Raw genomic sequence first — 16,574 nt, 5'->3', positions numbered from 1 at the left:
CAATGCCTATTTCACCGCCATGATCGCCGGAAAACCCTCGCTACCCAATCTGGGTTTTTTCAGAGGCCAAATAAACCGACCCAAATCCTGTGTACTCATCGCACATCGCCCGAAATCCCTCATCTCAGCAGTGAGCACCACCCCTCTTCTCCAAGCAGCCTCGCCCCAGCCCCAGCCCCAGCCCCTTTCCCTCCTCTCCTGAAATCTCTTCGCCCCTCCCTGTCTCTCTCTCTTGAATCTGGTTCGGAGAAAAATGGTTCGGAGCTGAATGTTGGCTGGGTTGGAGAAGAGAAATGAGATTTTTTTATTTATTAAACCCAATTTTATTTATTTTTAATGATTTTAATATGATTTTAAAATTATTTTTAATATGTAGATAATTTTTTATTAATTTTTGGTCTACATGGAAGTCCACGTCATAAAAAAAAGGGTCTCATTTTTGACACGTCAACATTTAACTGATTTCTGACTGAAAAGGAAGGCAATCTGTAAATTTTTTGACGTTGTGTATATACCCATAAATGTTCCCAAAATCGAGTATGGACTCGTAAATGACCCTATAGGTTGGGGAATTTACTGTAGTTTACCCTAAAAAGAATATAAGATATGTTAAAATAAAACTTTCTTTAGAAAACTTTTTTTGGGAGATTCACTTTTTTGGGAGATGCACTATGATATTGACTTCAGAAACACACCTAAAGTTCATTTATAACCTAACAAAGAGACTTTTAACTTCTTATGTAAATTACAAAACTGCCATCAATTTTTTAAAACAAGCCCAACCCCAAAACCTCATAAAAATACCCAAAGCACTCAATAGGGCTTCAAAGTAATTTAATAATCAAAATTAAATTCAATAAGGACAGCTGTCATTTTTTGAATTTTTTTTTTTTTGGTTTGTTTATTAGAAATCAAATGACCTAGGATTTATCTATATTATTAGTGCTAAGAAAAAGTATATGACTAAATATCTCAACCTTTTTCCCATTTTAAATGTACAAATCATTCACTATGTGAATTTCGTAAACTAATTTAACAACTACACATTATTCTAAGCGTACTATCGCTTTTCCCTATAATAAAAAAACATTATTCTAAGTGTAGCATTAAGGTTAACTGAAAAATAAGAGTTGTATTAATGTTGACTATAGTCAAATTAATATCGCTTTGCATCTCAGGTAAATGTAAATGTTGTAAATATGGTTTTTACTTTAATCAAGAGGAGACGTAAATTTAATTTTGGGAGATTCATTATTATACCCAATATAGGGGCCCAATTTATATATATATATATATATATATATAAAATATCATACATGAAATAGACTTTAGAAACACACCCAAAACTCATTTACAACGTAACAAAGATACTTCGAACTTCCTATAAATTACAAAACTGTCATCGATTTCTTAAAACAAGCCCAACCCCAAAACCTCATTAAATATATATATATATATATTGTAGGACTTTTCCTCCAATGTGCAAATGGGTTGGTCAAAAGGGCAGACTTATGAAATTGTCCCATTTGCCTGAGTTCGAAAATTAGGCCCCAAAATACCTCGAAAGGGCAGTAGAGCCTTAGGAAGTATTTCGGTTATCTTCACCAACCAAAATAATGGCAGCTTACAGGTTATTTCTTCATGCTTACAGATAAACTCTCAAGCTCATCATGAGTAGCATGTGGCATGGGAGCAAAATCAACATGAGTTTGGCACTAAGAAAAAATTTAGGCTTGCTTTGAGGGAAAAGGAAGTGTTAGGGTAAGGAATGAGAAGTTTTGTAGGAGATTTGGCTAGGAAAGGGAAAATGAAGAGCAAAGTTCTTCTGGCAGCTGCCAAAAGAGCAAAACAGAGAAGAAGATGAACAGTGCACGAGATTGCTGGGTTTTTGTAAGTTAGAGAGAAAGCTTGCTCTCTGGGTCTGAGTTGTGGCTAATGATGAAGTATTTGGTGGTTTGGGTAAGTTTCCAGCAGCCTAACAAAAGCTATGTCAGACTCTAGAATGGCATGATAGAATGGAAAGTGGGAGGAGATAGAGGATTAGGGCACGAAATTGCAGAGATTTCATGGTGAGAGATGAAGCTTGCTCTCTAGATGTGGGTTGCCTCCGTTGGGTAGAAAAGGCCTCAATTTATAGCCGCTGGAAGCTGACATTTTCCAAGAAACCCTAATGATTTCCTTCCCATTTTGTCAAGTCTTTCCCTTCCTTTCTCCCCTCATCCCTTCAATCATCTTGTTTTGGTGAAATTTCCTCTGCCCATTTGCATAAAATCAGGGATTTTGGGTGCTCAATGCCCCTTTTTCCCGCGGCTGTTTCATACTCCTATTTTCAGCCATCTTTTTTTCTTCTTTTCTTCCTTCTTCCAAGGCTAGGTCTGATGAGGGAAAGAAATAGGTATGCATGCTGGTTCAAATGGTGATCTGCGCTCCAATATCCCTTGGTCATTTGGAAGTTTTTGCTTGAAACTTGTTCCTCCCATGTGCTAGAGCTTTCCAGCAGCTTTCACACATGGATATTTTGGCTTTCAACGTGGCTTTTGTTTTCAGCTAGGTGCTGAAGATTTGCAGAAATTTTTTTGGGTTGCTTGGGCCTTCTATGACAATAAGTTGGTTTATCAAGTACATGGGCTAACTTCATCAAGTATTGGGCTAATTTGGTTGAAGTGATGGGCTATTTTGGTTGGAGTAATGGGCCATTTTGGTTGGGCTACTTTCTCTTTTGTCTCACCCACACGTTTAAGAACGGCTGCCTGAGGCTCCCAAGAACCTGAACCTCCATTTCGACCCATCAATGGCCTCATGACAACTTATTACCATCCATACCACAACCTACTCAAGCAAGCCCTGGCATCTTGCGTGGCTTGGGCCCACTTAAGCTTGTAGAGTGACATGTTGCTTATTTGCTTGGCGTGGCATGTGTGCAAAGCGTATATGACGAACTTTCGCGTGCCTAAATCGGGTTTCTTCTTGATAAGGTATCGATTGGGCCAATAATTTATTTGGGCCGAAGCGTGGATTTTTTGGGCCTCAACATATATCAAAAAACTTAATAGGGTATCAAAGTAATTTAATAATCAAAATTAAATTCAATAGAACCAAAAATCTCTAATTTTCTTGTTTTTTGTTAACTTTTTTGTGTTAATTCTTTTGTTACGTTTAATTATTTTTTCCAAAATGTAAAGAATATTTTTCTTTAAGCTCAAGAAATAGAGATAATTAGAATATAAAAAATCAAGAATAAGTTCATAACTATGTTTGTATATTATATATATATATATATATATTATTGTCCATACCAAGATTTAGAACACTTAATTATGATTTGCAGGGCAACGTGTACACGTGCTCTTTAATCCCAGATGATAAACTCATGCATGCGTACGTACGTATTTTTAAATAATACATCCTCGTTTTGCAAACGTCTTAAAGAATCGGCAAACGTACAATACTCATATTATATAGGTGCATACATATTTTTCATGTTTAATGCACGTATGTTTTACAAAAAATTTCAATAAGACACACAAAATTCACTTATTATACACATAATTCTCATATAATATTGAATAAAAAAAATGTAAATCATTTATATTAAAAAAAATTATTATAGTGCTGAAATTTTAAGTTGTAATGTGCCAAAATTTTACCTAATAAAACACGTACGTATTTTATTTATTTTTTTTTCCGTACCATATTTTACTACCAGTGAATGAGTGTCAGAGACTAAGATTATTTCTTACTTGTTCTAACAAAAATGCAAGATATATATATTCACAAATAGTATAGCTGGCCGGAAATACTAGATTTTTTTAACTTTAAAAACAAAAATTGTGTAGCCGGACGGCTATACTCGTTTTGGCTATTTTTTTTAAAATCGTATAGCCGACCGGCTTTACTCTTTTAACACGTGGCTCCTGGCACTGGGCTTGTCCTATATATGTATACATAAATCATATAGCCTCGGCTATAATAGATTTTTAAATTTTTTTAAAGAAATAGTATAGCCGCCCAGCTATACTCATTTGTACTATTTTTTTTTAAAGTATAACCGCATGAATTTACTGGTTTGACACGTGGCGCCTAGGCATTGGGTGGGTCCATATATATATATATGCGTATATATAAATAGTATAAACGACCGGCTATAAGAGATTTTTTTATTTTTTTTAAGAAATAGTATAGCCGCACGGCTATACTCTGCTAATCTGGCAAATTTCACGGCATAGACCTATGCCAACGCAATTCCGTCGAGAGAGGTTTTTAAAAAAAAATTGAAAATATAAAATTAGTTTCTTTACTTCTTTTTTTTGCCAACTTCTTTAATTTAATATATGTAATTAAGTAATATCTTAGCCTTTTTGAATTACTTTAATTAAGGTCTTGAAGGGCTTAATAAATATATTTAAAGACCTTGAAGGGCATTTACAGATTCATATGTAAATATATTTCCAGAAATGACTTAATATATAAATTACTTATTTTAGTTTGGGTGTCTTAATTGAATTAGGAGGTGTTGATTGAGAAGAATTAGGGTACGTTTGGTATCCTATTCAAATAAGGAACTCAAAAACTTTCATTTTTCTTAAAAACAATAAATCTATTTTTAAGATTCAAAAACTTGTTTGGTATGCAACTTGAAAACTGTTTTCAAATCTTAAAAATTTGAGAACTTGTGAGTTGTTAGAAAAAAAAAAAAACAGGAAAAAAAAACATATATCTTTTGTTTTTAATAATTAGGGTGTTTTTCAGTTGTTCTTGAGTTTGAGTTTTTTAAAAATAAGGCTACCAAATAGGTTTTCTTTGCTCTGGACTCAAGTTCTGTTTTTGAGTTTAAAAAGTTTGATTCAAGTTGAATACCAAATAAACCCTTAGTATTCGGACTACCATTTCAAGCGCAAACACTTGAATATGCTACATTACCTCCAAGCCCGCGCTCACACTACCACCCAAAGCATAGACATTATCACTGTTAAGAATTCGTGCAATGAAGCTCCAAAGAAAAACCAAATATGTTAGGCATATTCTAGTCAGTGTGCATCAAATCATATCATTAATGATGAACTCTTTACATTGAACCAAATAAATTAAGGAATATTAATGAACAATGCTATACAAGCTTTAAGAAAATTGAGTCAATTTCTCTTTTATTTTATTTTATTTTTCATTTTCCAACCCAACCCAACCCCACTTCCCAAACCCAAGGCCAAGCCCAAATAGCCACTCTCACACCACACATCAATAATGAAAGCGTAAAACTCTTTGTTATAAATATAAAATAAAAATAAATAAAAATCACAATTAAGTGTTTGTGTCGAAAACACAAAAAATATGAACAAACAGATCATACAAAAATATATTATTTTCTTGTGTGTTCACTTGATATAATTAATTTGCTCATGTGTTATAATAAGTGAATATTTATTACTATTATATCTTAAAAGTGAAAAATATGAACCATATTATACACTCATGTTATAACACGTGGAAAAATATAGTACCTTGCAACCGTATTTCATTACTACCATACTATAATTAAATTAATTATAGTAAAAGTGAAGACAAGTCCGAGTCTTTTCATTCCATTCTAATTCAGAAATTATTACTCAATCTTTATGCATTGGTTAGATTTACAAAATATAACACATTTAAGAGGGGCAATGTAGATCTGTATGTGTGCTAATCTATATGGTGATTTATCTTGGTCATTCGCATGCAAGTGAGTTATTTAAATGAAGTAAAACTCGAACACCTGAACTCATCTGATTAATTTTCATTGAAGATCTATGAACTGCACGACATTTGTTAAAATGGTTTGGAGGTAAAGTTTTCCCTATTCGTGTAATTGAATCTTGGAAAAAAAAAATCTTGATGTTAGCAAGACATAGTTTGTATCATTTTTTTAATGTCGGTCAAATACCCCCAAAAAAAAAAAAAAAAAACACCCATTTGGGGTCTTGTACACTCATAATTTTCCTTTCATTTCCAAACTCCAATATGTGGTTGAATTTAATTCAAAAGCCCAAATGGGCGAGTCTTGGACCACAAGAGACGCGTGAGCCCTACCACTACCGTCTCAAAACTCCAAATTTGAGTCACATATGTATTGGAGCATCGAGATTAAGAACAAGGAGCAAAAAATCACGTAAAACACATGATAGAGTTCTGAAGCATCACGCATGTCTTATGGGCTGGCCCACAACACCAGCAAACTCATAACCCAACGACTCTTTCGGACTCTCCTTCCGCTTTTAATGTATACCACCAAATTTAAGGAATGACAATTTTCTTTGCGGGTAAAGGTCTGTGTAGAAATTTGACCCCAATAAGTCAATTATGAAAGATAAGAAAAGAGATTTTCTATTTAAACCTGAGAGAGAGAGAGAGAGAGAGAGAATTTGTAAATAGGAAGTTGGAAGGAGGTTGTGGTTGTGGTTGTGGTTGGGGAAGGTGGGGTATAATAAGGAGGAGGAGGTTGAAAAAATGAATGAAATTTGAAGAATACATGTGGCTGTTTCTTTACCTATCAAAATATACATGTGATAAGGCAAGGCTTTGACGGGTTTTCTAATTTCTTCCGGCGAAACAAATGACAAACAATTTTGAATCTTGTTTAGTTGCAATATCTCATAGGCCTTTCAATTCTATATTGGGTCCAATTGGTTTTCTTTTTATCACGTTTCTGCACACCAATTAAATGTGATAATTAAAACAGAATAGTCAGGAAGCCACTGGAAGTTGTTCTTTCTAGAGCTAGTAAATTACTCAAATGGTCCTCAAACTTGTACGCGATTTACATTTTGGTCCCTAAATTAAATTATTAATCCAGATGGTACATAAACTCTATTTTAATCGCCCATTTGATCCAACCGTTACATTTTATGTTAAATATAACCAAATTTTAGGGGCAAATACGACTTTTCATAATTAACAAATAAAATAGGGTTAAAATAAAAGGAGTTTCACTAAAACACCCAAAATGGAGGTTGAAATTATAAAAAAACCCAACACCCAAAACACTTTATAAACACACCCAAAACCAATCATTATACACACTCAAAACCCATTTATAAACACACCCAAAAAGTTGACTTTGGAGTTGATTTTGGGTGTGTTTACTATGCTTAAATAGTCTTGATTTTCTTATAAATACATGTCTAGGATTGGGTTTATTTATAAATTTGTATAAAACAAATACAAAATTAGAAAAAAAAATTTGAAGAAAAAGAGAGAAAAAAAGTATGAGACTCAAACCCCCTCCCTTTGATTTCTTCTTCCCCATTCCAATTACTGTGTTCCTCCAAGCAACCACCAATTCCAAACTCCACAAAATCTTTGTGGGTTTCATCCCATTTTTCATTTTGTCCAAGTCCCTCCAAGGAATCCCAAATTCTAAATTCCCCAAAACCTTTCTGGGTTTCATCTATTTTCTGGTTTGGTCCAAGCCTTTCAATGCTTTGGACAATTTGCTTGATTGCTTTATCGCCTCTAATGCCAACTAACTTCCCAGCCAGCACAGTATCTGGCTTTTCGGCTTTGCATTGTTGTGGGTCTTCTTGTTTCGGGGTTTTGCAAAGTCAATGACTTCATGGGGTTGAAGAAGAAGAGGACCCTTCATCCATGGAGCTGTGGGCGCTTTAATACAAGCGTTGGTGCTTGAATTAGGCTCTGATGGAGCCTTGGAATTCGGGGTTGTCTTGGTTGAGCTAAGTGAGAGAGAATTGGGAGATTTTGAGGGAATTGGGTTAGTTGGTTTGGGGTTTTGTGGAGGTTTTGAGTTTAAGGCAAATGAGATGGGATTGTATGAATGGAATCGTTGGTTTGTTAGGAGGGGGAGAGGGTCTAGATGGCTGTTGAGTTGGGGTTTTGGATTCGTTGGGATGGGGTTTGTGGAAAAAAAATTTATTTTCTTTTTCTGTAGTTGCTAGTTTGGGTGGAGGGTGAGGAGGAGCTGGGGTTTTGGGTTTATGGGGCCTGGGGTGGAGGGTGGTTGTTGGATGGGTTTGGGTGGAGAGTGGTTGTGGGATGGGTTTGGGGGTTGGAGCTTGAGGGTGGTGGCCATGGGGGAATGGAGATAGAGATAGAGAGAGAGTTTTTATTTTATTTTTCAGTATTTTTTTATTTTTAACGTATGAAATGACCAATTTGCCCTCATATTTAATATATATATTGACAGAATGTAACGGTTAGATCAAATGGGCAATTAAAATAGAGTTTTTGTACCATTTGGAATAATAATTTAATTTAGGGATCAAAATGTAAATCGCATACAAGTTTGAGGATCATTTGAGTAATTTACCCTATAAATAAAACCAATACAAATGCAATAGAATGTATAAAAAGAATGTTCAGGAAGCCACTGGAAGTTGTTCGTTATAGAGCTGGTCCCATAGCATGTTATAAACAAAACCAAGACAAATGCAATAGCAAATACCTTCATCCATTCCATCACAAGCACCCTACGAGTTTTGTAATCCAGATACATTTGTAGAACCAAAACATCAGGTATAAATTTTAAATCAAAAATAAAAATAACAAAGTAATCAACAACCAAGAGTGCAAAAAAAAAAGAAAAAAAAAAGAGCAATCAACAACTATATAAAAAAAAGAAGTGCGGGGTTTAAATAAAAAATTTCTATTAAAAAAAATGGGTATAAGGACGGATATGGAGAATTTTTTGGGTATGGTGTTCGAGGAGGGGCGGGGCGAGGATTGTATTTTAATTCTCGACCCGAACTCTCCCTGTTTAGAATATATATATATATATATCTAAACATCTATATGACCCATTCCGTATTGTATTTCACTAATCCAAACATTTATTTTATAGATATTCATTCAAAGATTATATCTACATAAAAAATCACTTGAATCCGATATCATTTGACCACTCAATTGAATTATTCAAATTTTAGTACTTTTTTGAAGCACCGTATTCATTGATTTTGTAGGACATAATTAGATGTCGAAACGGTTTCCGATTTGTCTAATTTTTTGCAAGGATGATCTCTAAATTTAGACTTTAAAAATAGATGGTTGTATCGTTTAAAACAAAAGACAGATAATGATAAAACATTCAAAATACCAGGGAATGCCTTTGGTTAATACAAACATTAAGAACTGAATTTATCAATTAAATGAAGATAATATGGTAAATTCACACTTTTATATATTAAAAAAATTAAAATTAAAAGAAAAATCAGATAATGAATCTTATTTTTATGGAACACAACCACCCATTATCTTTTTTAATTTTAAAATAAATTTTACAAATTTTTTAAAAAGTTTCTAGCAAGCACGGGAGCGCGTGCGAATACTAGTATATAAGTAAATTTAGGTTTTAGCGATAAAAAATTTCACTTTTGGAAAAAGCCAAAGCTTTTTCAAAAAAGACAGAAAAACCTCTCAACTTTTAAATCAAAGACATGCAAACGTAAAAGATTACTTAGAGAATCCAAAAAAACATAAGGGCAATTTTATTCATTTTGATTTCTTTTAAAAAATCTCTCTTTTGATCTTTTCCAAAGTTATTTTATTTCTTTTTTTAGTAATTTTTTCTTTTATATTGAGATGGATCGGAGAACCCATCTCTCAATGAAGATGAGAATGAGGAATCCTCAACATGAATATTTAAAGCATGAAGGCAAGAATGGAAAAAAAAGTTCAACGGGCATGAGAATGTTAATGATATATCCATCCCGATTTCACCCATTTTCATTCCCAAACAATCCCATCGGGGGGCCCAAACATGTCTCCCACCCCAGCAACTCGATGACCGTCGTCAGTGCGACACGTGTCCACTCATCATCTTCCCCGTTCCTGCCTCCACCGCATCCCACCCAACTCCACCCCACCCCACCCTCCCTCTCCACAATCCTATAAATTCAGACCTCATTTCTTCTTCCTCCTCAAACCATTATTTCTTCTTCCTCCTCAAACCATTATTTATTTTTCTCAAAATTTTATCTTATTGAAAAAATGGAAAATCAAACTCTAACAGGTTTGTTGAAGAAGGTGGCCTCGGAATTTCCGAACCGCCGCGCGGTTTCCGTTTCTGGAAAATTCGATTTGACCTACGCGCGACTGCAGGAGCTCGTCGATCACGCCGCCTCTCTCTTAATCGCCTCCGGAATTGGCCCAAACGACACCGTCGCGCTCACCTTCCCCAACACCGTTGAGGTATTGTATTGCAACATTTTCTTTTCCATTCACTTTCCTCAACTTTCTCGGGAACCAAACAAGTTTTTCATATAAAAAAAATTAAATAAGATTGTGTTTGTTTCTGTAGCTTGTCGTGATGTTTTTGGCGGTGGTTCGGTGCCGAGCAACGGCGGCGCCGCTGAACCCGGCTTACACGGCTGAGGAGTTCGAGTTCTACCTCTCCGACTCAGAACCGAAGCTTCTGATCACGCCGGAGGTTCCGGTTCAAGCGATTAAAGCGGCGGCCACCAAGCTCAACATCCCTCACGTGACCGCCAAGCTGGCCGGAGCCACCAGCCACGTGACTCTCTCTTCCGCCGCCGAGTCGAGCCCCGACTCGGTCTCGCAACTCGTCAACGATGCTTCCGACGTGGCACTCTTCCTCCACACGTCCGGCACCACGAGCCGACCCAAGGGAGTGCCCTTGACCCAGCTCAATTTGGCCTCGTCGGTCCAGAACATCAAATCGGTCTACAAACTCACAGAGTCTGACTCGACCGTCATCGTCCTCCCTCTGTTCCACGTGCACGGGTTAATCGCCGGGTTATTGAGTTCACTCGTCGCCGGAGCCGCCGTGACTTTCCCAGCCGCGGGCCGATTCTCCGCCTCCACATTTTGGGCCGACATGCTCTCGTACAATGCCACGTGGTATACCGCGGTACCCACCATCCACCAGATCATCCTTGACCGCCATGACAGCAAACCCGAACCGAAATACCCGAAGCTCCGGTTCATTCGGAGCTGCAGCTCTTCGTTGGCTCCGTCAATATTGGCGCGGCTGGAAGAGAAGTTTGGCGCGCCGGTCTTGGAGGCTTATGCGATGACAGAGGCGACCCATTTGATGTGTTCGAACCCGTTGCCCGAAGACGGGCCCCACAAGCCCGGGTCGGTCGGGAGAGCCGTGGGTCAGGAGCTGGCGATTTTGGACGAGAAGGGTTTGGTTCAGCCAGAGGGCGTGAACGGCGAGGTGTGTGTCAGAGGACCCAATGTGACCAAGGGGTATAAGAACAACCCAGAAGCCAACAAAGCGGCTTTCTTGTTCGGGTGGTTTCATACTGGAGATATCGGCGTTTTGGATTCTGATGGGTATTTGAGCCTCGTGGGTCGGATCAAGGAGCTAATTAACCGCGGAGGTAATGAATTAATAGAAACTGAAGCCCAAGTGTTTGATAAAATGCGTGAGATAAGTTTAGCTTACAATTTGTTTGTTTGATTGTCTCAGGGGAGAAGATATCACCCATTGAAGTAGATGCAGTGCTTGTGTCACATCCAGAAATTCAGGATGGAGTTTCTTTTGGAGTTCCTGATGATAAATATGGTGAAGAGGTAGGTGCCTACATTATATGATATCATTTGTTTTTGTGTTTCTGGTTGTAATTGTTCTTAATTATTTATGTATTATGTGGTAATCTGCAGATTAACTGTGCCGTAATCCCAAGAAAAGGCGCAAGCATAGACGAGGAAGAAGTGCTGCGATTTTGCAAGAAGAATCTGGCTTCTTTCAAAGTACCCAAGAAGGTGTTCATCACTGACTCTCTTCCTAAAACAACAACCGGGAAAATCCTACGTCGACTTTTGGCCGAGCATTTCCTTGCACAAGTCTAATGATGCCATAAGCTTGGTCATGTGTCATGTGGTAGTAGTATTAGTAGTAGAAGTGGAGAAGCTGTTGTGTACTTTGTATCTCTTGTTGTTTGATTCGTTCTGGGTTTGTAATGGTAAATAGTTAAATGTTAGTCGACGACCATACCATCTATTATTCATCTTTTAGGTCTGCCTTTGTGTAGTAGATCATGACTCACCAAGTTCAATTGCAACTTTTAATGCATGGATTCCCCTCCCTGCCTACCTGACCTTGTGGGGACCTTCGCACATGAAATAATCTTGTTTGAAGATTTTTTACCCAAGGTATGCCATAAAACTTCACAAATTTCTCAACTCCCATTTTGTTCTTTTACTTGCTGAAACATCATTTCAGAGATATGAAAATTCCATAAATCTTTGTGACTGAGAATAAGAGTCGCCGGCTATAAGATTAACACTCTTGGTTTCAACTGTAGCTGGTATTAGCAGCCGAGGTGCTATTTGTGTTCTTCCAAATTCTATGGAAGCACTCAACCTGGATGTTAAAGGCAATGTTTATGCTTTTGGCATACTTTTGCTCGAAATAATCAGTGGCAGGCATCCCTACTGCAAGGACAAAGGGTGGGTAAGTTTCTGAACGTGTAATGTTTGTCAAATTTGCTCCCAAGGTAAACTGAGAACTGTAGTTTAAGCTAGTTGTGCACCACAAACTTAAGACTTTTCTCTTCTGCAGGCCAAAGACTATCTTGAGCTGCCAGAGGTGATGCCTTATGTGGTGGATCCTGAACTGAAACATTTCAGTTACGATGACCGCAAAGTTTTATTTGATGTGGTGAATCTTTGCACCCCATCCAGAGCCCACGAAATCGCGAGGGTCCTTTTTTATATTAAAATATATATATATAGCCGGCCGGCGAGAACCAAATTTGAAATAAAGAATAAAAAAGAAATCAGCAGCTAGCCCAAAACAAAAATAAAAGCCTAATGCAAATGCATTATCACATAAACATAACCCAAAGAATGACATTTTTCCTAATTTCGTATACATGCGTAATTTAGGCAATAGAATAATGACTTGAGGGTGTAATTAAAAACGATTAAGAAAATAATTAAGCAATTAAATAGGCATACATGCATGCACTAGGCGCTCGGTGCAAGTTTCCAACACCGAAAATGGAAGTTTCCACATAAACCCTAACGCTTGTTCACGCATTTACTGTTCAATTAATATTTCAACCAAATTACGGAAAATATACAAATAAACAAAAAGCAAAACAAAGCAAACCCAAAAAGAAAGGGTCTGTCGGTTGGCCCATGCTCTCTCTCTCTCTCTCTCTCTCTCTCTCTCTCACCTTTTATTATGCCATATAATACCCTACCCACCGCTACAATTCACGAAAAAGAAAGAAAAAGGATGTGTCTGTTGGCCATGCCATTGCCATTGCCATTGCCATTGCCATGCATGCATGACGCATCTCTCTCTCACCTTCAATTATATTCAATCCGTTTGTCAGTGTATGAGACAGATGTATATGTATTGAACTAAAACTCACACGTTGCACTTTATCATTATCACTCCTCTTTCTCTATCTAATTCTGTTCTGTCCATGTGTATGTACAATGTTTTCACGTTGGTTTGTTTGGCTTCGGGACTTTTTTTTTCATTTGTTCTTTTTTTTTTTTATAATGGTGGCATGGAGGAGGAGAATCCACCACCACTGTGGTGGGAACCCTTGGCTTTTTTTAATTTGTTCTTGGTATTTAAGGAGAATTGTATTCTATAACCATAAAATTTAAGCAATTACTACAACACTATTATTGTGGGTGTCATGTTGTTAGAGAGAGAGAGAGAGAGAGAGAGATTGATGTATACCATTGATATATACCCATTTTTTATTGATGAAATAATATTTCATGGACAGTGTTGAACGACGACAAGATTGAATTGATGGTTTCTTATCAGCCGTGGGTTGGTCAAGATTTTAAAGACTTATTTTAGGGGAAGCAATTAAAGCTGTGAGAAGCAGATAAAAAAATAGTCAGTGGTTCGAAAAATCTGACCTGCTCTGCTTTCTCAACGAAGCAGAATAACTTCCAAATACTAAAAACCACAAGCCACATGGTGAAACTGAAACGTGCCCCCTTCTGCATGGACATAAAAGTCATGCACGGACAATAACACGTGCAGTCATCGGCTAGTATATATATGGTAATTTTAATTTTAATTGAAATATAATTTTGATTTATATATGTGTATTAAATGTGAAAAATATGTATGTATGTATATATATAATGTGTATTGTATATTTCTATTTTTTAAACGTGTATTTTACCGAGTTTTTGATATGGGTATGAAAAACGAAACATATTAAAAATACGTACATACAATACATAATACGAGCATTAAACAGAAAAATGATAACTAGGATGCGCCCCCAAACTAATCTAATAAAATGCTGTATTTTTTAATTGTAATTTTGATTTTAATTGAACTGTAACCAGTTTATATAGTCCGATCTCTTGGACACGAGTCAAGAGATTTGTGTCACCCATCGTTGGATATTAATCCAATGGTTCAAAAAGTTTCTTAAAAGGAGTGCAAGAGTAAGTGAACCGTTGAATTTACATCTAATAAATGAATGACACAAATCTCTTGACTCTGTAGTTCAAGATATCAGGATTATATATATATATATATATATATATATAGTGATAATTATAAGCAACCTTTCATATACCCAATTGAGTGTTGAGTTAATCACTTCGCAAAGAAAAAAAGTGAGTCGTTGATTCTAAAAATCTAGCATAGGTACTTAGATAGATTTCAAGCACTTCAGCACTAGGGGTATCCTCCTCGAGTCCAAATGCAGTCGCTAGGAATTGGTCTCTAATTTTGAAAAGTCATCGTGCCAGCCAGAGTCAAGGATTTATTGGTGGCGTGTTGCTCTAGAATCTTACCTACGAAAGCAAATTTGACATTAAAAAAGGTGTCTATAGAAGAGGAATGCATGTTCTGTGGGGTACCAAATTGCTGGGGAAGGGACGTGCAGAGAAGGAAGATGGGGAAATTTTGGGACCAGTGCAGTCGCCTGGGGATGACAAATTGCTGGTGAGAGTAGTCACTGTTTAAACAGGCAAAGAGTCACTTTTGGGAGTTACTATTTCTAGGTAATTTGCTACTACTGTTTAGAGATAATCTAACCTTCTCTTCAGAAGCTTTCTTATATTTTCCAAGTTTATCCGTACTAAATATGACCCTTTGCAACCATAAATGGGCTAAACTCAAATTTTTACCATTTCCAAAGAGAAAGTTAGAGCATCTCCGACAGCAGTAGCATCAAATTACCCGTGTCTTGCACGCTTATATTTGAGAATTAAACAAATATATACATCGAGGGGCTGTTCTGAAAGCAGCCTCACATTCATATGCATAAAAGGTAAAACTAAAAACTAAAAAGATCTAGCAATAATGGAGCCAAAAAAAACCCTAAACTGTCATATGTTTCAGATCAAACCCAATATCCACTCTATGAAAAAAATCCAAACCCATCAACAACAAAAAAAAAATACAAATAGAAAAGCTCTAAAAAAATCCCAGAAACAAAGAGAAAAAGTTTAGAAACCTTCTGGTCCTAATGAACAGAGCAGAGCCGAAGCTGAGGAAGCGTCTGGCTCTTGTGCTGTGCTAGAGAAGTAGAGTGAAAAGAGAAAAGAACCCTTTCTAGCTTTTTCTAGGACATTCTTTTCCGTACATGGTAGTCCGCTCAAACTCCAGTGGATCAATGTGGAGACCTCTTTCTCTATTTATATGCTGAGATTGCCTGCCTACGCCTAAAAAGCTCCATACCAAATTTAAAGCTTGATTAAAGTTTATCCATGGTTCATCTTTGGGTTTATTAAGGGTTTATGAATTGTATAAGCTTTCGTGGGAACTAATTTTTATTGTATAAATTTTCATTTTTCGCCATAATTCTGTCAAATTTCTATTTTGACTCCCTATTTTTTTCTTGGACCGCTTAGTTTTTGTAATGCGACGCTCATTCGATGTTTTATCCCCGAAGGCCCATTCGTTAGTTTATTACAATTTCTCTCTAATTCCAACAAACATTTTTGTGTTTTGGGATCATTAACTGAAAACAAAGCTAAAAAAACAGCAATAATACAATAGAACTTGAAGACCACCTCAGTGGCTCTGTTCGAAATCTCTTGATAAAAAAAAAAGGGAGTTTCAAAAAAAACCCCCAAAAACCATCATTACACACACTCAAAACTCATTTATAAACACACCCAAAAAGTTGACTTTGGAGTTGATTTTGGATGTGTTTCTATTTTAAATAGTGCTTGGTTTTTTTATAAATACATGAGGATTTAAAATTTGTATCCCCCAAAAGAGGAAAATTAGTGATATCTTATATATCTGACATTAACATAAAATACAGCTTAAATTATGTTTTAAAGAAATGTACTATTTGAGTTTAGACTACAAAATTTGTGTTGGAAAGGTGGCTACTTTAATCAGATAAATAAAACCAAAATTTATTTGCTAATAACTTAAAACAAATTTTAATTTATTTCCCGAGGATAGATTATGCAACTCTTGCCATGTGTTGGAGGACTGACATATGGAAATGTTGATGCTATTTGTTGTTAATGTTTTGGGGAATGCTAGTAACTTTCTTTCTAACTTTTTCTTTGGACCTTCTCCCTTTTTTGCTTGACATGTGTCATTCTTCTTACACTTAAAACAATGTCATTAACATATTATACAAGTTAACTTTTGCTTTCCAAGTTTA

At 36.3% G+C, this 16,574-nt stretch overlaps 1 protein-coding gene across 1 annotated transcript; it reads left to right on the top strand.

The window, feature by feature from the left end:
* The first annotated feature begins 9,532 nt into the window (after positions 1-9,532).
* On the top strand, positions 9,533-11,971 carry LOC103337475 (putative CoA ligase CCL9). The gene is made up of 4 exons (XM_008240642.3): positions 9,533-10,176; positions 10,286-11,330; positions 11,420-11,523; positions 11,614-11,971. The coding sequence occupies exons 1-4, from the start codon at positions 9,976-9,978 to the stop codon at positions 11,800-11,802; spliced, it is 1,539 nt and encodes a 512-aa protein (XP_008238864.3). The 5' UTR covers positions 9,533-9,975; the 3' UTR covers positions 11,803-11,971.
* The last annotated feature ends 4,603 nt before the right edge of the window (positions 11,972-16,574 follow it).

The sequence above is a fragment of the Prunus mume genome, linkage group LG7 (assembly GCF_029339155.1).
Source record: "Prunus mume cultivar Tortuosa linkage group LG7, ASM2933915v1, whole genome shotgun sequence".
Classification (NCBI taxonomy): domain Eukaryota; kingdom Viridiplantae; phylum Streptophyta; class Magnoliopsida; order Rosales; family Rosaceae; genus Prunus; species Prunus mume.
This window is presented reverse-complemented; position numbering and strand designations above follow the sequence as displayed.

Excerpts from the sequence above, each read along its gene's own strand:
- LOC103337475 (XM_008240642.3), top strand. The coding sequence starts at position 9,976 with ATGGAAAATCAAACTCTAACAGGTTTGTTGAAGAAGGTGGCCTCGGAA. Across the intron at positions 10,177-10,285 it reads CCTTCCCCAACACCGTTGAG|CTTGTCGTGATGTTTTTGGC; the intron begins GTATTGTATTGC and ends TTGTTTCTGTAG. Across the intron at positions 11,524-11,613 it reads ATGATAAATATGGTGAAGAG|ATTAACTGTGCCGTAATCCC; the intron begins GTAGGTGCCTAC and ends GGTAATCTGCAG.